The sequence below is a fragment of the Pogoniulus pusillus genome, chromosome 18 (assembly GCF_015220805.1).
Source record: "Pogoniulus pusillus isolate bPogPus1 chromosome 18, bPogPus1.pri, whole genome shotgun sequence".
Taxonomy (NCBI): Eukaryota; Metazoa; Chordata; class Aves; order Piciformes; family Lybiidae; genus Pogoniulus; species Pogoniulus pusillus.
The window spans coordinates 17,058,756-17,082,021 of NC_087281.1; the positions used below are offsets into that span (position 1 = coordinate 17,058,756).

Genomic DNA, 23,266 nt, shown 5'->3' on the forward strand with positions numbered 1-23,266 from the left:
GTTTTAAACCCCATCCACTAAGGAGAAGCTTAGTGATACGAGAAGAAATGATTAAAGGCAAGACTATTGCTCATGATAAGGAAACAGTATCATTTTCATTCCATACTTGTAGTGACCTCAAAAATAACTGAACATGTAAATCCAAAACAGGCCAACCTACAGTTCAGTTTTCATCATGTACTATACCTACTCCAACTGTTAAGTTCCAAAAATTCTTGCCACCGTGTCCAAATCTTTTTATCAAAGAATATCATTTTGCTTCTCCACATCTAAAAATCTGAGGATGGCTCAACCAGTGTGACATTATACAAGGACAACCTTTGTATGCAGTATATTTATCATCAATATACAGGTTAAGTGCACATACAGTCCAGCAAGCCATAAGAGACCCAGAAAGTCCGAGCCAGAAACATGATTCCTACTTACTTTCTGACTTAACAGTTGTGACTTCTTAGAGAAACAGATACAGAAGTTTGATTATCCCACATAAATTTCATTTAAAGTGTGTTTGAACTGAATTCTAACATTAAAAAATAGACAGAATGCCTCTGAGAATCTCGGTACTTCTTTACCTGCAGGCCAGTAACATGTTTGAAGTTACTGCTCTGAGCTTTCTGTCTCACCGTGCTACCTTACTTGTTTTGCTGTGCAGCAGTCCACAGCACGGCACATCAAAAGCCATGGCCAGCAGCAGCCGGGCAGTGAGAGTTACTGTTCCCACAGTGCAGACCAGTCAGCAAGAAGGCATTTTCTCGCCCCTCCACAGCAGCCTGCTGAAGAAGGATTAATAAGCCACCCGCGAGAAGGGATACCTGGGCTCGAAGCAGGTGTTCCGGAGGAAGGCGATCCCCTCGAAGCCAACAGCAACGAGTGCCAAAGCCCCACACCGACTTCGGCGAATGATCAGGCAGCTTCACACCGCGTGGCCACCGGCGTATGAGCGCGCCGCTGTTTACCAGCGGCTGACGGGACCGGCGGCGAGGCGAGCCAGCGGCCGAGCGGGAGTGTCGCCGCGAGCGGGCGGAAGCAGCCGCGAGTTTCCCAGGACACCGGAGCCGTCGCAGATACGGAGAAAACCCCGCTGCAGAGGCGTCGCTACCGGCCCGCCCGCCGGGCTAACGTCCCGGCCACAGCCACCCTGACCCGGGGTGCGTTGCGGTGCGCGCACCCGCTGCCGCTTCAACGGCGCTCATCCCGGCACCGCCACCGGCTCCCGCCTGCCGGCCAGAGGCGCAGCACTCACCGCACAGCGGCGGGCAAGGAAGGAGGCTCTGGGCAGCCCCGCCCGCCGGCGGCACGTGGCGCGGCGCGCGGCCAACGGCTGCCGCCGCCCTCGCGCCTCCCGCCGCGCGGCTCGCGCCGGCCCGTGAGGGACGCCTCGCGCCTCAGCCGCCCCCGGGCCGGGCGGCGGCTCCTGGCGGCAGCGTTCCTCTTACTGCGGCAGCCACCTGCTTCCCCAGCTCCAGCGGACCCTGCAACCGGCACCGCCTGTGCGCAACGGCGACCGAGAGAAGGAGCCCACGGTGCCGATCCCTTCCTCACGCCAGACAAGTGGAGGCGGAAGGAAAACAAGGAGACCTCTAGGTGCGAAGGAGCCACTGCTGAAAGAGGAGCACTCAGCTTTACTCCCCTTGCCAAAGCGAGTATGCCACAAGAGACTGATTTTTCGGTATCAATTATTTATAATACTTCCATTTTTATACTTACTTCTCCATTACAAATTTGAAAGTCAGCCATGAAGGTGAGCAGTGAATAAAGTGCCAACTACTGCTTTTAACTGGAAAATGTATTCGCCCCAGTAGTTACCAAGTGGGCATCACCACAACTTCACTGGTTTGCTACCCCGGTAAGGTGGTTATTCCCTCTGCAGAGACATACATTTATCGCCCTTCTACCCTGCTCCCAGCACACAGAAGTGTGAGATCTGGAGCTTTAGCTTTTGCACAGTAAAGTCTTTGTAAGACTTAATCAGTAAAATAACAAGGTAGAGAGTGGCGTTAGGAGGTGGCAGAAGATGACGGTGCTGCAGTGAGCATCAGGAGGAGCCAGGAGGCCTCTCTGACACTCAAAGATCACCTTGTAAAGAAGAGCACTGTTGTTTTGATCAAAAGGACTAAGGGGTGGGGGCAGGAGTAGTGCTTAAAAGAAATGTAAAAGAATACTCATGAACACGTATCAAGCTAAGCCAATGTTATCTAGTCCTTATCCTGTATAAGCATTATCATCTGCTGTTAGGTTTGCCTCTAACAATTTTGTTATTTGCTATGCACCCAACACTGTTTTATTTTATAATAAACCTCTTCTACTTAAATTTTAGAGTGAGTTCATTTCTCACAATCTTGACCTGTCACTTGCCTTGATTTCAGTGAGGAGGCAACTGTAGTCTCACATCCTATGTGAAAGGAGGACATGTGGAGAGCAGTATGCCTAGGGTTTCCCACTTTTGACTTTATGCTTCCACCCCTTTCAGTTTGACAGCCACCTGGTGTAGTCCATAAACACAACTTCCTCACTTCTTGATTCAACAGGCCAGGAGAAAATCATCTGGAGCAAAGCATACAAGATCTCTAAAAGAAGAGAGGTGAAATTAAGTTGAACACATGTTTATAATCTTCCCAGTTTGGTACAAAGATTTGTTTATTATCTAACAATGTGACAATGTATATACAAAGGTAGTGTGGAATGTGACATTTACATGAAGTTTCAGTACATCATGCACAGATACTACTGTAACATTTTAGTAGTTCCAGAATGTTAAGCTGAATAAATATTCCTTGCCTCAAAAAATCTTTTACATAAAAATATAATATTGCACTCTTTACAAGGCCAGCAACTTTGCATATTGGTTTGTAACAAGTGGAATTCTACTTTATAAAAATAAGACTTTTTGGGCAATACCTTAAGCCAGGGAGCACAAAAGCACCCCAAACCCACAATATTTTTCTTCTGTCTCTCAAAGCACATCCACATGAGCCAGGAAGCTTTCAGGTTGTATTTGGAACTTACATTAACATTTGGACAATGAAAATATGACTAAAGCCATCCCATACAATGCTGCTACAATATATACAATTTGAAAGTCATACAGTATGTAGCTACCTGCTTAATTTAACCAAAGATCAGCCTTTGTGTCATGAGATATGAGCATATTTTTTAAAGGTTTTCTAGTTTGGAAAGTTCTCCAATCAGGAAGCTTCAAGAATTTTGGAAAACTGCTTATAGTTTTCCAAAGAGGTATGAAGATTTCTTGTGAGTGTGTCAGCTTCATCACAACATTACTGTTTTGTATACAGTGTTCTGAAGGCAGATGAACCTTAAATATGAGAAAACACAGCACTTTGTCTGTATGGCAGGACACATCCAAGATGAAAAGGTAAAGCCATTTAGAAGAAAAATGTCACTGCATTTTGCTTGTGTAGCATCCTTTTTTGACCATTCACATGACTAGTAGGCACTCATTGATGGTGTCAGGCTAGAGGTTTTCAAAACCATCACCTGAAATGTTAATTTTTAAACCTGGTCTAAGAATCTGAATGTAAGCCTTTCCCAATGGAGGCTTGATTTCTCCCCCCCTTCAAAATAGCATCTAGGAATAAATAACAATTTACAAAGCATACCTGTGCAAACTCTTCAAAATCATCTGATGCCTATAAACATTGATTATTCAAGCAGTTAGATTCTAGCATTTCACAGTGTATTGAACATCAATGCCACTAGAAGATGAGAATATCTGCACTCTCTTTATCAACTTCTTAGTGCTCTGGAAGATAAGGGGTGTGTGTATGGAACATTTATTCCGCCACAAAATTGCAACAGCTAGATGCTACAAAGTTAGAGAGTTAACACCACATTGAAAACAAAACTGAAACATGATCTAATTTGCTTCACGATGCCAGGATGTGTTCAACCACAGACAAATGTTCCATTTTTGCCTGTTGTAAAGGCTTGTAGTACATAGATGGCTAAAGTTACAAATATAAAGATAGATAACAAATTCAGTTTTTAGCATTGCGATACCATAAAATGGTGCAAAAAGCACCTACTAAGTTCTTTGCTTCTCAAAAAAAGCAATTTTAAGTGGTCTTGGATTTTGAAGTTTTGGGTGGCTTATCCCAGAGCTGTTTCATGCTCAATGCATCAGATATACATATGCTGACATTTCAGTACATATTTACAGAACTTCGTGCTGCTGATAGTTTACAACACAAGAAGGGGGGAGAAGCATGATCCATCTGTCTAAAAAAATATTTCAGCCCAAAAAGTGTTTTTGAAAAGAATGTTTTCTATTGCAGCATTTTGACCTGTATGGTAGAGCATCTATGAGTCACTTGGCTGGTACTGGAGTATATGACCTGTATATGCTTCAAGTTTCTGCATGCACATATACAATTTTACAACCACCTTAAATTGCTCTTTAAAATAAAAAGCGGGAAAGGAAATCTATTCAGACATTCTAGAGACATTCAAACTACTTAAAAATCCAGTTAAAGATTTTGTAATCTATTTTGGATTTAAAGTGCATCAGAGACATAAGTTAGCAGCAAAAACAGTAGTCACCCAGCTGCATAGCTGCTAAGGAATGAATAGAACATGGGTAACTTCAGGCGCTGCTGGTCCTTACGACACCAAGCTATAACATTTCCGTCACTATTAGCTGTGAACAAGTGATGACCATCACAGGAAAATGTAAGGCTGAAAAAGAAGACAACAACGATATTGGATTTAGCTATTTCAAATGCTAGAAAGCATTCAAACCCTGTAAGGGCCTAACTGACAAAGATCAGCTCTCTGGTGAGCCCCAGTGAGTACATGAACAGTCATGTGTTTGCATATACCTGCTCACTCGTTTTTGTAACAAAAGAGGCTGAGCTAGAGCTTTGTCCAGCACTTTGACATGCTGTGCACTTGAGTACTCATTTCCTGCTGCTTCCAAGAAAAGGGTAGGACCAGTACCAGCATGAGCTGCCCCTTCTGAAAGGAAGACTTTCCAGCAACACAACTCAGTGCCCTCTGAACTTGCTTGCTAACAATGGCAGAAACTAAATCCACCACCCTTACATCCTGCCAGGTATTTCTTGAGTTTTAACAGTAGTAAAGCCCTTCAGCCATATCATGGATAATATTAGCTGACCTCAGCATCCATTTTCTGTCTCAGAAGCTTTGGGAAATCTGTTTCTTAAAGGAGTTAGAGACAACACCTGCTATCAGACAACATTTTTCAGTTCTAAAAATGGTGATCAGTGGCCTGGACATTACATTCTATTTTGGCAGAGTCATTTGTTACTATGCTAACATCACGATTAAATCTTGTCATAACCGCAACACCTCTGTGCAGACTACTGTATCACTGGGGATATGAAAGACTCCATCCTTTGACTGTTTTCAAAACACAGAATTGAGATGGCATGAGAATAATGCTGCTTACATAAATCATCATAGGGATTCAGAACATTAGGCAAGCACTCCAGAGGAGCCTGAAAGCTCCTGGTTTGAATTCCCTTTTACTTCCTTCTCCACAGTTTCCCTCCAGCATCAGAAAGCAAGTCAGGGAAAATAAAGTGTTGTCGTTTATTTCTGAGGGAGGGAAAACCTATTTGATTCTGACAAGGCCAAGATTATCTCATGATCTTTTCTCACAGACTCTGGGGAAAAATATTAAACCTAAGAGAAGCAGCTACTTTTTACTTCAAGGGAACCCTGCTAATTTCTACCTGCCAGCAGCAGAATCTAGTTATTACTGTCATTCCAAACACAGTACTCTTGTGCTCATTTTGCTTTCATGAATAATTAGTAGGATTGCATTTCTGTTTTTAGACATGGGTGTTTGCCTCCTGTTCTCATGTCAAATCCACATTCAACACTGAATTTGGTGGTTGTTTTTTTCTTTTTGTTTTCTTTTCTTTGCTTGTGTGTTTGGTGAAGGTTTTCCTGTTTGTTTCTGTTTGTGTTTCCCCACCTCCCAAAAAGAAAAATTCATTTATTGTGTACTTCAAATCTTTTTACCTTACAATAGGTTTGGCTGACTTAGAAAATGTTATTTCTCGTACTGGTTTCAAGTCCCACGTACTCCACAGTCTGAAAGAAAAAAGGCATTTTGCTTCACATTTAATTTTACAAATATTTCTGTGATAAACATAACCTATTTACCAACTACTAAGATTGGAAACTAAATAACAGTTGCTCCACCTTCTGTAAGACCAAATCTCAGCCTGTTTGGCTATAAGCTCTCAAACTGTGAGCCTACCTTATTTACCTTTCAGTAAATAAAAATATTGAAATACTTACCTTACAACTCCATTTTCCAGCCCCCCTGCAATCACGTTGACAGACACTCCTTCAGGCTGGTTAGAGAAAGCAACAGAGCAAATACTTTCCCTGCAGTGCACATGTCCCACGAGATCACCATTAACTGTCCAGAGCCTCAAATCACTACCCCCTCCAACTGTAACAGAACACAGTATGGGAGCATTAAAACAAACCTAGACCACAGCTATGCAATAGAATCTTTCTGTGCTAAGGAGTTTCAGCTCTTGAAAGATCAAGAGGCTAAAATAATTGAGTGATGTGTGCCCCAGGAAACAATTACTTCTTCCCTCCTTTTGTGACAGAACACACAAACCACCAAGCCACTGCAGCGATTTAGAAGACACACAATGCTATGGGACATTATACTTAGAAATTTCCATAAGAATTTACTCTTCAATAACCATTTTCATGCACTAACAGGGAAGCACTAAGAGGGAACTCATACTATCTACTTTAAACAGATAGTTATTGTACTCTGGCTTGCATTTAAAGCAAAATATTTTAAGTAGCAAGCACAGTTAACCTTACTTAATTATCTAGGATTATAAGATTCTACCAAGTAACTGATAACCCAGCTACTGCTTTAAAACTCAATCCTCACCAAGAACACAACAGTTCTTTTGAACTAAAAAGTGCAAGTCTCCTTGTCAGTGTAAAACCTAAATATTACATTTCTGAAACTGCCAGAATGACTTCCCCTTCTAATATTATAGGCTGTGCTATTTTGCTTTTTGAGTGTGATTTTTCTTCTCTACTTCCAGACTTGGAACAGAATTAGTCTCAGTTCAGCCTATGGAGAACTACAAGAAAAGATGGCTAAACGATACTTTAGTATGCAAGACCTAATTTATTCAAGGCAAAAGAGAAAGAAAATTGGCCTAAAGTATGGATTTGGTCCATAACCATCTTCTAACAACACGTGCAAAGTTAAGCTCTCTTACTTCTTATTCTATGTCTCCTTGAAACAGACCCTGTCATTTAGATAGAGCCTATTCCCTGCACCCCAGTCTCAAGTTGACACAATATATGTAGGTATTCTTATAGACAGCAAAAGGTGTTGAGGACTGACTTGGCCTTGCTTTACCAATACATAGTTTTGTGGCACACAGTCTGCCCCTTTTGAGTACTTCAGAGCATTCTGAAATGCTCCAAAACCCACTGCTCAAATAGGTCTCTATGGTCTCATGCAGAAACATCACTAATGCGGAAAACAAGACAGTACCAAAATTTGCTTTAAAGTTAAAATTGAGGAGGATTGGTTAGCCTCCTGGGGAATATGGAAGCATTTGAAGTGCTAGAGCCAGCAACAAAAATTCTGTTGCCCTGTAATACACTGTACTCCCCTGAAGCACTGCAGCTTCAACAAATTTCTGTTAAAATGAAAGCAGCCAGCTTCACAGAATTTCAGTCTCTCGGGAACCAGATGAAAGCTCAAGTCTTTTTATCAAGAGATCCAAGCTATTAGCTTTTACACCTCTACACTTCACTCAAACATCTGCCTAATTGCTTCCATAGAACCGTTTATATTACCAGGTAAGAACATTGACCAAACACACTCAGATTATCAGCGTGTACTCAGTAACTAGTTTAATAGCAAGTCTCACGACTGATTTGGTTTGCAGATCAAAACACCTTTCTTGACTGCCAATATACCTGAATCACAGACTGTTGCAATATCACCAGTTGTTTCACTAGCTGAAACTGCAGTAACAGGACTCTTGTGCCCAGCCAGGCTCTGGACATAGCACAGCCTGAAAAAAATAGAGTAAGTTTAAAGTTCAGACTCAAACAGAAAAGGTTCTGGAGGAAACTATTTAAGAGTTATATTGATTTCATTAACATTTTGCATAATGATGGTATTCTCCATATTCATTCTGGAACTTCAGCACCCTTCATGGAAAAAAAAAAAAACAAACACCAAAAACAGTAAGGGTTTGACGTTACATTAAGATATATATGGAACATAAAATCAACCAGGTTGGAAGAGATCTCCAAGATCATCCAGTCCAACCTATCACTCAGCCCTGTCCAATCCAGACCATGGCACTAAGTGCCTCATCCAGTCTTTTCTTGACCACCTCCAGGGACGGTGCCTCCACCACCTCCCTGGGCAGCCCATTCCAATGGCAATCACTCTCTCTGGCAAGAACTTCCTCCTAATATGCAGCCTGTACTTTCCCCGGCACAACTTGAGACTCTGTCCCCTTGTTCTATTGCTGGTTGCCTGGGAGAAGAGACCAACCCCCACCTGGCTACAGCCTCCCTTCAGGTAGTTGTAGACAGCAGTGAGGTCACCCCTGAGCCTCCTCTTCTCCAGGCTAAACAACCCCAGCTCCCTCAGCCTCTCCTCATAGGGTTTGTGTTCCAGGCCCCTCACCAGCTTTGTCACCCTTCTCTGGACACGTTCCAGTATCTCAACATCTCTCTTGAATTGAGGGGCCCAGAACTGGACACAGTGCTCAAGGTGTGACCTGACCAGGGTTGAGTACATGGGAAGAATCACCTCCCTCATCCTACTGGCCACGCTGCTCTCGATCCAGGCCAGGATGCCACTGGCTCTCTTGGCTACCTGGGCACACTGCTGGCTCATGTTCAAATTCAGACAACTTTAAAAGGTTATGTATAGATACCTTAAAGTTGGAAAACAAGTATTTAAAAGAAAGCCACTGGAAAATATTTGTACCTATTACATATATAATAGTACCTGTTCAAATCCCATATGATGCAGGTTCCATCTTTGCTGACACTTATCATTATGCTATATGGTTTACACACAAACAAGCTTGTTATTTCTGCTGTGTGACCGCACAGATGGACTTGAGACTCCATTTCTATCTCTGAAGGCTGAAAAACAGCAAGGTGAAACATGAACTTTAGGTTCCAGATTCCAATAAATAGTTCCCATTGCTTTTAATGTCATCAGTTTAGCAGTGTTGTTATTGCTTACTACATTTAATGCTTTATAATGCAATAAGCCATGCACATTGTTAATGTTCAACTTTTTGCTTTCAGTCCTTTAGTCTAAGCAAACATTTTGAAGAAGAGGAGCTTTGTACTTGTGTCTCAGTTACACATCCTGAAATCAGCCAATTTGTTTTCTCCAAGACTGCTGTTCCCACATGACAGCAAACTGACAGTCCTCAATATTTTAGCATCTAGAAGAAGCACTTGGAAACACAGAAGGGAAACTCTGCTCAGCAGTAATCACTGTGTACAATAAATCAGTGGGAATTCCTCAACTTCATGCCAAGTCTTTCGGTGATACAAGTCAGAAAAATATGCAGGAAGTTTAAATATAGAAAATGCTGAATAAAAATGAAAGCAACAAATTTAACAGTAAATGATACTTGAAGTGGTTCAAGTCTTGAAAACTACTAAGTCAGAAGAGCTGCTTAATGAGACACTGATGCTTTAACTAAGACAACTTGCTCTACAGAGATTAGAATAATCTTTGTAAAAGGAAAGGAAAGATTTTCTGCTTAGTTCCTCATTGTCAGAGCATGTTGTCTGTCTTTTTGTATGAGGGAACAAGGTATATATATAGCAGGTCTACCAAAAGTTTGGAAGTAGAAATAGGTAAGATAAAAATATGCATGTTTAATTCTTTGTCAAAAGTTTACATGCTTTCCTGCACTAAAAAGGACAATATACTCTATGTAATATTGCAAATGTCAATAAGCTTTTTGGTGACAGGAAGACCTTCTACTTCGCTCTTGCTGCTAAACATCTCATCCAAGACAGACACACTTGTATCCAGTTGTCATTCTCAGAGCAGTGTGGCATCTCACACAGATGGTAGATCCTTCTTTAATCCTTGCTCAGTACAGAGAAAAATGATACCAATTTTTTTCCATAACAGCAACGTGCAAGACTTCCAATTTCCTCAAGACCTGATTTGGTAAGCCTTTTAACAATGCTTCCCCCATCCCCTTTAAGCATTTACTGCTGTATTGCATTTTGACACTTGAACTGAAAGTAGGATTCACCTTTAATAGCCTCTCTTAATAGCATTAATAGCAGTGGTTTATTGATTGTTCACTGTGTTATTGTAATAAGGCAAACTAGAACTTCAGCACCAACTGTATTCTGGTCTAATATGCCATGAAATAATCACCACATGATGATAATATCACCTTCCTCTTTTTACTTCCCACTTGCTTTTAAATGACAGCCACTAAAGCAGTATGTAGATGTGAAAAATCATAGAATCAACCAGGTTGGAAGAGACCTCCAAGCTCATCCAGTCCAACCTAGCACCCAGCCCTGTCCAATCAACTAGACCATGGCACAAAGTGCCTCATCCAGTCTTTTATTAACACCTCCAGGGACAGCGACTCCACCACCTCCTTGGGCAGCCCAATCCAATGGCAAATCATGCAGGTATCCATCTACCTTCTAAAGCAGTTCATTCTATTGGCTACTCCAAATGATCACCTACAGCCCTTGAGTGGGAAATTTATAATTATTGCCTAGTTTTACTCAAATCATTACAGTGCTCTTTCTGTTTCTAAGAAATCTAGTACACAGCAAGTGAAGGCTGGAGTAATTTTTACAGTCAGAAATGCTTGGCTGAAGTTTTCACAATGGTATAACTTATTTTTCAAGACAGATCACATCTTTGAAGAAGTAATTTCAGCGCTCTGACCATCTTAAATCAAGGCTAGGAAAAACAGCACATCTGAAGTACAACATGGAGGCATTTAATTCTGACAGCATGCCAACAACATGGTATCTGTTTTCTATGCACTGACTTTACATAAATGTGAAACAAGGCAAAATATTCATGTTTCAAATACAGCATTAAAACAAACTGTTCACTTTATCACCAAACAGCTGACAAGATACATACAGAACAGATGCTAGGAAGCACATTTGCATTCCCTACAGCCCTAACTTGGGTAACTGACTCAACAGAAGCTACAAAAATTGGCATAAGGTCAGTCTGCCTGGGGCATGTAAAAGTGTCACTGCTGAAAAATTCATCAGAGAGTCTCAAAGACAACATCTGTGCAGCTGGGAAAAAAAAAACAAACCCTTGTATCTAGGAAATGCAGGGAACTTAAGAATCATAGCCCCACACTAGAGTTTTAAAAGCTCTGCAGAAAGCAAGAATATCGTGTTTGTGTTTTACTATCTCAACAAAATTTAACTGGACTCCAAATCTCTGTACAGGTTATTTAAAGGTTCACTATGCTGGGCAGCAATTAAGGTACCTGTCTTAAGATTCAACTGACAGAAGCTTGCAGGCTTCAAACTCTACTCCAAGTGCCACTAAGCTTGAGAAGTGAGCATCAGAAACCAGAAGAAAACCAAAGAAGAAATTATTGTATATTTGTAGTATTTCCAGCCCAAAGCACCAGCTGTGTGTCACTGCTGAAATCAGGAAACTGGGCAGGCACAGCAGGGGCATATCAAGGTTTCCTCTAGCCCATGCTAAATGTAGTGATTCAAGAGCATCAAAGAGTGCAATACTAGAAATACATTTACCAATACCCGTACTCAAGATAAATTTGAGAAGTCAGTTAAGTTTAGTTGTTGCTATAAGTAACCCTGTAGACACACAGGATCAATTGTTAAGAAAGTTGCAAACTTTGAAAAGCAGAAGTTACTGCTGGAGAAAGTCAAAGTGAGGCCCTGAAATTCAGTCTGAACCAGATAAGGGAGTTATTTATGATTTCCTATCATACACATTACCATACAGCATCAGGGCAGTTTCTACTAATACCTCAGTATCTTTCATTCCTGCATCAAACACATGCATCTTATTTTTCTCCCTTTCTTCCTTCCTCACAACTCTTCCCCTTGAGGAATACCACAAAGCAAAGAGGCTTAGTGGTTAATATACATACTGTAAGATCACAGTATCACAGTATTATCAGGGTTGGAAGAGACCTCACAGATCATCAAGTCCAACCCTTTACCACAGAGCTCAAGGCTAGACCATGGCACCAAGTGCCACGTCCAATCCTGCCTTGAACAGCTCCAGGGACAGCGACTCCACCACCTCCCCGGGCAGCCCATTCCAGTGTCCAATGACTCTCTCAGGGAAGAACTTTCTCCTCACCTCCAGCCTAAATTTCCCCTGGCGCAGCCTGAGGCTGTGTCCTCTCGTTCTGGTGCTGGCCACCTGAGAGAAGAGAGCAACCTCCCCCTGGCCACAACCACCCCTCAGGTAGTTGTAGACAGCAATAAGATATTCCATGCTGGTTCTTTGCAGTGCAAGTGCCTTCTGCATTTGAAACGTTATTTACTTGAGGAATGTATTCCAGAGTTTCAGTTAAGGATTTGAAAGGCTCACTGAGAGAAAGTTACTCCTTAATGTAGGGAGCTTCATTGTGCCATACAGCATCAGTTCCAGGCACTACCTGAATACAGTCAACTCCATACACCAAGATGCTGAGGGCTGACTACAGGCTATCAGGGTGTGCAGCAGCTTAATAACAAATAAAAAGGCTGAGATAAATTTATTTAACAATGTCAAAGAGGATCCTTCAAAAATAGACAAAGGGGAACTTGATCTTTTTATGAATTGTCCTAAATCTAACATAACCACAGAAATGCATTCTCTCACATTTCCTGTTTAAAAAAAGACTGTGAGTACAGCCAAATCCTTAAATATAAATACTACCAATGGCACTTACCGTGCTGCTAGTGAATCTGTTCATATATGCTGTGATGACACCAGATTTACTCCCTGTGAACAGCTGACAACTGTCTGGCACCCAAGCACAACTTGTTACCTTGGAAAGGCAAAGACAGGAAAAAAATTAGAAATCATTCTATGCCAGAGCATTTGGTTATCCTAAGAAAAGCCATGTAAAATACCTAAAGCTAAGGCAATCCAACAGTCAAAATATACCTACCCTAGGTCATATTTGCCATTATTTAAGAAACAAAGTGAAGGGAAAAATTCCATATAGTACAGAATTCAGAGCTAGAGAGACATGAACTACTGCAGACTTCTAGATCTACAGCCACATTACCAGTCAAAGATATTTTTGGTAAGGTATCACCAACTGCTGGAGAGTAATGAAGATTACGTAGTGCTCCCAAACAATCTTCTGGGCAATCTTTTTCAGATGAATCCTAAACTAGAGTGCAGTTCTGCTTCTAATGCTAGGCATCTAGAATTTTTTCAGGTATTAATTTTTCTTGGCCCAGAATATAAGCTTTTAGAAACCCATACCAATATTCCATAGGAGGGAAAAGCTATGAAAGTCAAATACATTTAGTATTTGGGGTGTTAACTTGGAAGAGGAAAACATCCAGGAGTAAGATACATTGAATCAATAAGGGACACGCTCCAAAGGAGAACCAAAGAAATGAAACCCAATTGTGTTTGGATGCTCATGCTCAAGACGCATGAACATACTGTGAAGCCAAGCCACCAGCATATATAGCAATATTAAACTAGCAAAATAAAGTTGAAAACCAAGAGACTGTTGTTTTTTTTTTCACCTGATGGAACTGAGAACTCTGTATAAAATTTACTGGAGGTTCACTCTGCTTGCTTTTCAGTCGTAAAATGTTATCGGCATATCCCCAGCTCAGGATAGCTGACCACTGAATGTCAGTACTGTGCATGCTTCTCACACCTGAAGGAAGGCATACAATACTGTGTCACTTATACAACCAACAAGATGATCACTTCAACAGTCAACAATAAAAATCTCAGGTCCATGTTTTACTATAAGCTATAATACCCCCCCAACTTTCAAAAAGATGGCTGTGCTGGTTTGAGGCTAATTGGAATATTTTACTGAGAGAAATTAAATCCTTAGCTGTGAAAAGAGTGAAAAACAACAGTGACCTATATCACTCATTCCTCTGCTGAGAGAAACAAATAGTCAAAATACAAGATAAGACACTTGCTTCTCAAACACTTTTCAGTTCTCACTTGCCTCTGGCAGTCTGTGTGATTGCATCTGCCTTTATTCTTTAACCCAAGCTAATCTTCTTCCTCTAATCTCCTTGTCTTTTTTTTGACATCTCACCTCAGATGTTTCCAGATTTACCATGTGAAATATATGGGGATGATCTGGTTATTTCTGAATGGAGGGAAAGAGGGGGAAGGGGGGAGGAGGTCTGGGTCGGGAGTTTTCTGGCAATCTGACTGTTTTGGGAGGGATTTTGTGTTTCTGTATTACTTCTAACTTGTATATAACTGTAAATATTTGTGTATATTGGGGATATATATGTGTGTGTGTGTATGTTTGTAAATTGTGCTAAGCTGTAAATTTAGCTTCCTTAACTTCCAGCCCACTGAGTCTTGTCTGGTGAATTTGTGGCGGGGGGGTGGGGGATGGTGCACATAACTCCCAAATGATCACAGCTGTGTTTTCTGTCAGTCTACAGCTTAATCTGTAATGTATTATGAACAGCTTTAAGGTGACATAAGCATTCAGTGTTCTCCAAAGAGTTTGAAGCCTAGACAAGCTTTCAAAAAACGTTCCATCTGTTGGGAATGGAGAGAAAGGGAAGAAGCTGACAATATAACTCAGCTAGAGAAATGACTTTTCATAACTTCAAGGAGATTTGACTTTTTTTTGTTGCCTGGAAGTGAAGCCATTTGTTTTTTAAAAAACTTTCACTAGCACACATTACAAACAACCCAGGAGTATGAGAACCTGCTTCTACATTAGCAATATGAATCTCTCAGACATTTGTCTGAAAGCAGAAGATTCTACCTCTGCTTCTTACTGATAACTTCCTCATTCTTTGCCTCTAAAAATAGTTCCTTTATTTTTTCTTTCTGTTGCCAAATGTGCTTTTGATCTGTTCTTAGGCTCTTCTTGGAATGAAACTGCTGGCAAATTCTAAAGTTACATCCTCATGCTCCAGTCACTTTAATGAAATGCATCAATTACAAGATGCTACTTCTATGTAATTTTGAGATTTCTGAAGTACATAAAATCCAACCTCCAGGAAGCACACCACACTTGTGGAAGCTGTTACTGGACTTATAAAACAATCTTTAGCAAAGGTGACTAAAGGTGGCAAGTTTGCTGGAGAATCACTGTAGTATTTGATTTAGTTTTTTTCACACACATAGTGCATGCACAGAATAAGCACAAATTCATACCTTGCTCCTTGCTATATATCATCAAAAGGCAAAACTTGCGAGACAAACCACAGATAGCTTTAGTTGGTAAAGCCTGGAGAGAGCCAAACCTTTCTCCATGAGGCTGGCTAAAGCAGACAACAGGATCTGGGGCACTTGGGGAACCAACATATTCTCCCCACTTCAATCCTTTTATCCATGGTAATGGACTCTAAAACAAGCACAGATAAGGCTCAGGTTAGAAGGTGTAAAACACTTTTCAGAAAGCATCATCTCATTAGTAAGGGAAATTCATTCATATCAGTTCTATGAGGTGAAGGCTGCCAAAACATTCTAAAAACACAATCAAGTAAGAAGCACTGTAGTGTTAGCAGCTAAACAATTAGTTTTAAGGGAGGTCTCACACTTTAAGGGTTGAGATAAGCTTGTAGTTCAGGTGGTTTAGTGAAAAATATGGATTTCTTTTAAATGCAAGAATTTAGTTTCTCACTGGACTTTAGGGAAAAATAATTGTTTTAAGTTAATAAAGTTGATCAGACTTAAGTTAATAAAGTTGATCAGACTTAAGTTAATAAAGTTGATCAGACAAGAAGTTGAGGATGAAAGAAAGCATATTACATGTTTACCTACTACAGGTTTTCACAAAGTGCCAGAATTCTTCACTGAATGTATAAAACTGGCTAGGTGAAATCTTTCCAAAACTCATTTGCTATAACCAGATGTATCTGTCACTGTCACTTTAGGTGTTAGTGAAACTACAAAATTTCATTTCACTACCACTTCATTTCTTTTTTCAGGATAGTAAGTTTAGAATCGTAGAATCAACCAGGTTGGAAGAGACCTCCAAGATCATCCAGTCCAACCTAGCACCCAGCCCTATCCAATCAACTAGACCATGGCACTAAGTGCCTCATCCAGGCTTTTCATGAACATTTCCAGGGTCAGCAACTCAACCACCACCTTGGGCAGCCCATTCCACTGGCAAATCACTTCAATTTTAAGAAGACAATGATAGGGATAATGGTACAGTAACTACCACATATTAATGTTAATAAACTACACTGGAATTCAAAAAGACTCACTGGATACATTATTTCTTTAGTTTGTTCTCTGGTTTCTCTGAAAGCAAACTGCACCAGTAGTCCCATGGCAGCAGGAAGTTCTCCTTCCATGATAAGCCTAGATCCAGGTCTGCTAACATGAGCTGCATGGAAGAGCTGGCGAGGTGTTTGCCCATAGGTTTTTATCATTGTTTCAAGGGCTCTTCTCTGAACAGGATCCTCAACAGCAGAAACATCCATTCCAAAATAGGTCTAGAGAGGAGAACAAGATTTTAAAAAATGAAAGGAGGGCAGGCAAGAGTAAGCTTGTCCCATTTATCTTTGGGAAAGATTTCTCAAGGTGTGCACACAAACTTAGAGGTAAACTCTTTGGTGTGGTTAAGGCTTGAACCAGAAGCCATCCCACAAGGATTGTACTGACTGAAGAGTCACTGAGACTAGTAACTTTGTCACCTCTTCTTTTGTTGTGATAACTACGACTAGGATTTATCAGGTGAGCTGCTCCTACATGTATTCCATGACTAATTTCTGTCAAAGATGTTTTCTTAACAAACCTTTACTAATCTGTGCAAAAGCAGAAGGGTTGCTGATAATAAAAATCGAAAAACAAAGTTTCTTTTCTCTGCCTCTTTTTAATTAACACAGTAAAGCTCTGGTTTGGGATAGAGAAGGAAGAATTTCCATCTTTCAGGAAGAGTACATTCTTTCCTTTCTCTACTTATCTTTTTCATGCCCCTGTAATTGTGTACCACATACACTTCCTCAGTTACACTGAAGGCAGCCTTGGACTTTTCACTTACAAATTTTTTTCAATGGTCACACAAATTTAATACTTGAAATTTAAGATATTGACTAAATCAATACTTAAGCATAAAGAAAAAAAAGGAAAGAAAACATTTGGATGGCCTCTTGAAAAAGGCAGCACTGCCAAAGACTGTTTTATCAGCTCTTCCAGCTATAAAATGAATGCTAAACACACGCAGAACATACTTGAATGTATCTGAAACCAGGACTGTGTCTGAGCAAACTTGATAGTAAGGAGCAAATCTAAAGAATACAATCAGAGCTACCCATGTTATAATCAGGTAGTTGAACTCCAGAAGTCTTTATGTTAAGCAAAGACTTGAAATTAAATTCACTGGAAGAGAAAATGCCCATTAGAGGGACAAAACACAATCTATATGAAAGGAAAAATATAAACAATGAGCTTGTGATTACAGTAGTTGAGTTTGTCCTATCAAAAGCTACAAGACAATATACAGGAAAGGCTTTTTTTGAGTAAGATGGAAGTATACACAAACACAATTATCCATAACACCACTGAAACAACTATCCAGAAAGTAAACCCCGTGGTTGATCATCCCTCATGCCTGTACCAAAGGAAGAAAGACAAATTCATTAACTTTCACAACAGTCCAGTCTCTGAGAACCTATCAACTCTGCATCGAAGTGGCTATAGCCTTCATGAGTAAAGGATCTTGCTTCATGCTGGGTGTCTTCCAAGCAAGTCAGATTGGACTTTCCCTTATTAAGCTACTAAGTACGATGAACAAATGTACTGCTTAACAAATACTTACTGCAGGATGGAAGACGTTAATAGCCTGAATGGAGGCCTTGCCTTTTTGCTTATAACCAAACACTAAGTCAATCCAGTTACAGATTGTCTGGGAAACATGGTCAGACTCCAAAGCCTGACGATGAATCAAGATGAACAGACGAGGATCATTGCGGGCCCAGGGTGGAAGATTGACATGGTTAACTCTGTCACCATTCTGACGTACACCGAAATCAAAACCTGGAACAGGAGAGTAAACATTCCAACATTTTAGTTGACAGCAACTTCAAAAAAGATTATAGAGAGTTCCATAAAAGCTAACCACTAAGCATAGTGACTGCCATTGAATAAAGTAGCGCCATTAAGAAGTCTATCCCTCCCCAACACATTCAAGCTGTACATACTCATTCAAATGGACAATCAGATCATGGGAAGCTCCTTTGCACCTTTGACATAACTATGAAAAACCTCCCCTTAAGAGCTAGATAACAGCTTTTTTTTTAGTACATCCCACAAATTCATGCCAGATTTCTCCCATACATCTACTACTTTAACATATTTAGTCAATGGATATAAATGGTTTCAGTTTCAAGCCATAGATTCAACCATACAGATGCTTTGGACATAGTTATCTCAGTATACCTTCTCTGTTGACTAGAAAGTCAGGAAGGTAGAAAAATTCTGGGATAAGTTCCTTTACATCTGTCATTGATTCATACGAAGAGAGTCTCCAGGTTGTATTGGTAGAGTGAAAAGTTCTATCTGGGATGTCAAAACTTTGATCTGGAAAGAAATAGAAACTGAATTTGTTACCTAGATGGTCACAGTAGCAGTTGCATAGCTCTATCTTCAAGAAGTTAACTGGTCTCCAGTCAGCTAAGAACATTTAGAAGTCTTCTATCTTGATTACTATGTTACACATGGACTGCAAGTATAGGTCACCTTTTTATTCTATACTAACTAAGGCATAAATAGAAGCTGTACAGCTTTATGGTCTAGCTTGATAATTTCAGAATGGGTCTACCATGAAAGCACACCAGATTTAGTTTTACTGAACTCAGCTATTTTTAATTGCTGAACTATGCCATAGGGCAGCACTGGGACAAAGTCCAGATGGGAAAGGCAAGTGCAAGCAAACATAACCTTACCTTGATAGGCTAAAAACATTTTAGTAAAAGGTGGCAGCCTAACTAGGAAATGAAGCACAGTCCCACTGTTGGAATAATGAGATCCATAGTGATAGGGTTGTACAGGGGGCATTGGATCATCCTCTCGTGCTCCTTTACGGTATTCTTCTTCCAAATACTAGAAAAGTAGCAGGGGGAGAACAAAAACAAACATAGCATTCCAGTAATGAAAATGAGAGCTTGTCTAAGTTGTTTAGGAACAAAGTCTAAAGCTTTTAGAAGAACACAAATTTAAAAGCATTTGGGAATCAAATACACTTGAAGTGTCTAAAGAGACTTTAGGTATCATCTTCAGCCAATTCAAATGAGAGTCATTGCATTGCCTTTCAATGCCAAGTTAAAAAAACCCTACAAAGCCCAGTCTTTGTAAATAATGGCACTACTAGAACATGACGATACAGACATAAGTTTGAAGGTCCAGATGCAGATGCATTCATTTCCCAACATGTTGCTAGTTCCTACAACCTTTAAAACATCCTAAAAGACAAAAAGGTTCTAATCATGTTGCAAAACAATTCCCAGGAAACAAGAGCATACTGAAAATGAAAATTCCATAGACATAAAACACTAGAGCTGTGGTTTCTTTTACCCCCCCACCAATACATGATAAAGAACTAAGTCTCCATATCATTTACACACAGAAAAAATGCAAGAAGCAAAAATGTGATCCAGATTACCTTGTAAGTATCCACATATCGATCTTCTTTCTCTTTAGACTGCACAGCTATTGGTTTGACCAAGTTTCTGTAACAGAAGTAGTACTGACAGCTCGTCATTTTTATAAAGGCACTGCTTCACAACATTTAATAATGCATTACTAAGAGTAATGCTTTTAATGTAATTAAAAGCACAAGCAAAACTTAATAGCACTTTGCAAGAGAGTTCAGAAAAAGGCCATTTTTAGTTCTATAGGCAAGCTCAAATCCACAGGCTACTCCACAGCACAGCAACAGGCAAGCAAATGCAAAATGCCTTTGTCAGACACTCTATACACACAGAAATTTATTAGGGTGGGGCAAGTCATTTGGATCTGTTCACAATGAACATAATACAATTTGTAACTGGCCAAATAATTTATAATACTATTTCCTTTCAGATTTAGTTTACACTAATTGGCCTGGACATCTGTAATCACATGAATTTAAACATACAGGTGGACTACACATAAAAGTCCAATTCCTAGCATTCTTTGAATATATACACTCAGTGCCAGCATTTTATTTGAACATCTGAGGTGAAGCAGCCACTTATTGTAAAATGCCCAAGTTATTGTGGATGAGGAATGCCCTTGAATAGTTCCATTCATGTATTATATGCAGTTTATAGTTCTATTCATGTATTCTATGCAGTTTAGTAGAACAAAGTTAAAAAGCTAAACTGGGTGATCAGTTCAAGTATTTCGAAACAACCAGTTCTGAACATTTCATATTACCTATATACTGATGGATCATTTAGGTCCAGCGTTTCACTGGTGTAGTCAGAAAGTATAAAAGGAAATACTGGATATTGCATGAGGTCATTGAAGGAACGGCCCGCATGTTTGTTTAAATGAGTCAAATATTCAAAGTTAGTAATCTGTCCTGTGCACCACAGGTGTGTCAAAGCAGTAATGTTTCCATATTCCAAAAGGTTAGGCAAATTGTTAGTTAAGATGTTGTGGTACACATCATCACGGACCTAGAAGAAAATGCCATAGATTTAATCATATGATTATAAAAGCTTCAAGCTACCAAGACTCAGTAAGTTTCTCTTCGTTTTACTAATTTCCAGATATCTGCCATAATGGAAAAGTGTTTAGCATCACTAAGATTTTTTAATGCATTACCTCAGAGATGTGTTTTTACAACATGGCTGTGTTTGTCTACAAGTCTTGCTTTTCAAATGTATTAGGCACAACCTAATTAGTCCATGCAACAAGTCTCCTTAACAACTAATACATGAATTCATATGTTATGAAGACACAGCAAAATGCTTTGATAGACTGTTGGGCATCAATGTCCTATTACCTTTGTATTATCAAAAGCCAAGAGTAATGTTCTGCCATTTGTTAGAAATATTTCCACAGCATTGTCTCTTAATTGCCACCAGCGCTTATGAACTTCCTTGATTTCCTCATAGGTCCAAGAAAATGATGCTGGTTCAGTTTCCCCATGAAAACTCTGCAGAATTTGAAATTGATAAAGTTATTTGGAATGGTAGATTTTCTAAACAAACCCACCCTCCCATGAAGTGAATCACAGACTGGATCTGGTTGGAAGGGACCCTCAAAGGTCATCTTGTCCTACTATGCTGCAATGAGGAGGGACAGCTCCAACTAGATCAGGCTGCCCAGGGCCACATCAGGTCTTTAAGATGGTATGATTCTCTTCACATGCTACCCCTATATCTTCCAAGTAGTGGGCACAACATCATTGCATGCACCTCAGTGGCTCCCATTACCCATGCAACACTAGCAAGCAATGCCATACTCTTCAGCTATAATACTGGACAGCCAGAGCAACCACAGCTTTGCCATGAATTCTAATTCTGACAGTTCTATGAAGGACAGAGGAGCAAGGCAGATGGTAACATCTTAAACCACTGTTTAAACTGTGTGTTTATTTGATACAAGGATGAACTCCCTGAAAATAGTTTACAACTTTCAGCAGTATATTAGTTATTTCTTTCTAAATGTCTTGACAGTATAAACTTAGTTAGTATATCAGAGCCTTTGCTTATCAGAAGGATTAGCTCAGTTCCAGTATCATCCAAGACAGTCCTCTCTAGCATATGTGGGGAGTTAGAACATCCTACATAACTGGAAAATCCAAGAATCAGATTCTGTAGAGTACAGCCCAATTCATACACTTGTGGGTTTCTGTGCTTCCTACTGCTCCAGCTTTCACTAAGGTTAGTTATCTCTGGTGCAAACCAAAGCAAGCTCTGCAGGTGCACATGCATCCCCACATCACCACTTCCCAGCCCCAGGCCCACATCTTTGCCACAGTCACCACAGATTCCACAATCAGAGGAAAGAACTGAACCCAAACTCCTGAGTTTATTAGATTTAGAGGTCTCTGGACAAGGACAGCCATTCTGGCAAATCTTGGTGGCAGTAGCCACAAGCTACTCATGGTCATAGTTTGGACAAGCTGCTTTAATTCTTACCGAATGTTCCATTGAGTCTGATGCATTGTCTTCAACAAAATACATGCCACATTTTCCTGCAGGAAAAAACAGTTGCAAAACAGTACATGATAATGCCATTTACATAATGCATCTTAATGTTACATGATCAGTGTCCAGGAGTGAAGCATACCAAAGACTAGTACCTGAGGAAGACAGCACTTGATGGAATTTATCCTTCCACATATTTTTGCAAGTGGTCTGCAACTTTTAAACTTAATTACATTCTGAACAGCTCTCGTGAAAACAATGGGGAAGAAAGGTAAACTGAGATAGAAAGTATATAACCCTTAAGTCAAGCAACAGCTTAACTGCTTAAAGACCCAAAAACCAAACACAAAACTCCCCTAAATTACACTAGCCAAATTTATATATACAGCAAAGTCTTATATTAAAAAAATGTATATTTCTAGGCAGTGAGAATTCTACTTACCTAGCAGCAGTTCACCAGCAGTCTCTCTAGAAGGTGCAACACTTATACATCTTCTATTAACTCTGAAATATTTCCAAGTGTATTATTGCTTATGCATTTATGTACCTTCCTGCACACACCTACAACTAACAGCCTCAAAGGCTGCAGATGAAGAGAGACTTTTCAACACCACGACTCCAAAGTTTCAAATCCCAAGAGAAAGAATATAGAACTTCAGTTTTCTCAACTCACACATTAGTGTATTTGTATTGATTTATTTGTGTTCTCTGCAGTTATTTTAGGCAGTTCCTGTTGTAGGTGGTAAGCTGACACAACCACAGAGCTAAATAAAACAATCCTAAGCGCAGAAAGGATGAAAACACAATCTTCTTTTGAACACCAATGGAAATACCTACCAGATGTAGCATAACTGCCTGACCTGGGTATGTCAGTGACAAAAAGGTTATCCTCCAGAAGTTCCATTCCTGTATCACACCTGACAGTACTTGCTTTTACCCA

The 23,266-nt window shown here is 40.1% G+C and overlaps 1 protein-coding gene across 5 annotated transcripts in view; it reads right to left on the reverse strand.

Annotated features, from left to right (window-relative positions):
* Positions 1-23,266, reverse strand: part of LOC135183510 (guanine nucleotide-binding protein G(I)/G(S)/G(O) subunit gamma-4-like) — a 91,548-nt gene that overhangs the window by 12,215 nt on the left and 56,067 nt on the right. For 2 of the 5 annotated variants that reach the window (XM_064158575.1, XM_064158574.1), the window contains exons 37-51: positions 22,769-22,830; positions 22,318-22,373; positions 21,177-21,329; positions 20,603-20,847; positions 19,848-19,914; positions 19,132-19,288; positions 18,626-18,766; positions 18,006-18,223; positions 16,450-16,680; positions 15,389-15,578; positions 13,765-13,901; positions 12,948-13,046; positions 9,011-9,150; positions 7,960-8,057; positions 6,286-6,442 (exon numbers count right to left, since the gene is read on the reverse strand). In XM_064158575.1, the coding sequence (XP_064014645.1) occupies positions 6,286-6,442; positions 7,960-8,057; positions 9,011-9,150; positions 12,948-13,046; positions 13,765-13,901; positions 15,389-15,578; positions 16,450-16,680; positions 18,006-18,223; positions 18,626-18,766; positions 19,132-19,288; positions 19,848-19,914; positions 20,603-20,847; positions 21,177-21,329; positions 22,318-22,373; positions 22,769-22,830 (2,151 nt within the window). Of the gene's footprint in view, positions 1-812; positions 1,245-2,619; positions 4,693-6,003; positions 6,076-6,285; positions 6,443-7,959; positions 8,058-9,010; positions 9,151-12,947; positions 13,047-13,764; positions 13,902-15,388; positions 15,579-16,449; positions 16,681-18,005; positions 18,224-18,625; positions 18,767-19,131; positions 19,289-19,847; positions 19,915-20,602; positions 20,848-21,176; positions 21,330-22,317; positions 22,374-22,768; positions 22,831-23,266 lie in introns of those variants that run through there. The other 3 variants (XM_064158576.1, XM_064158578.1, XM_064158577.1) reach the window with 3 other exon arrangements.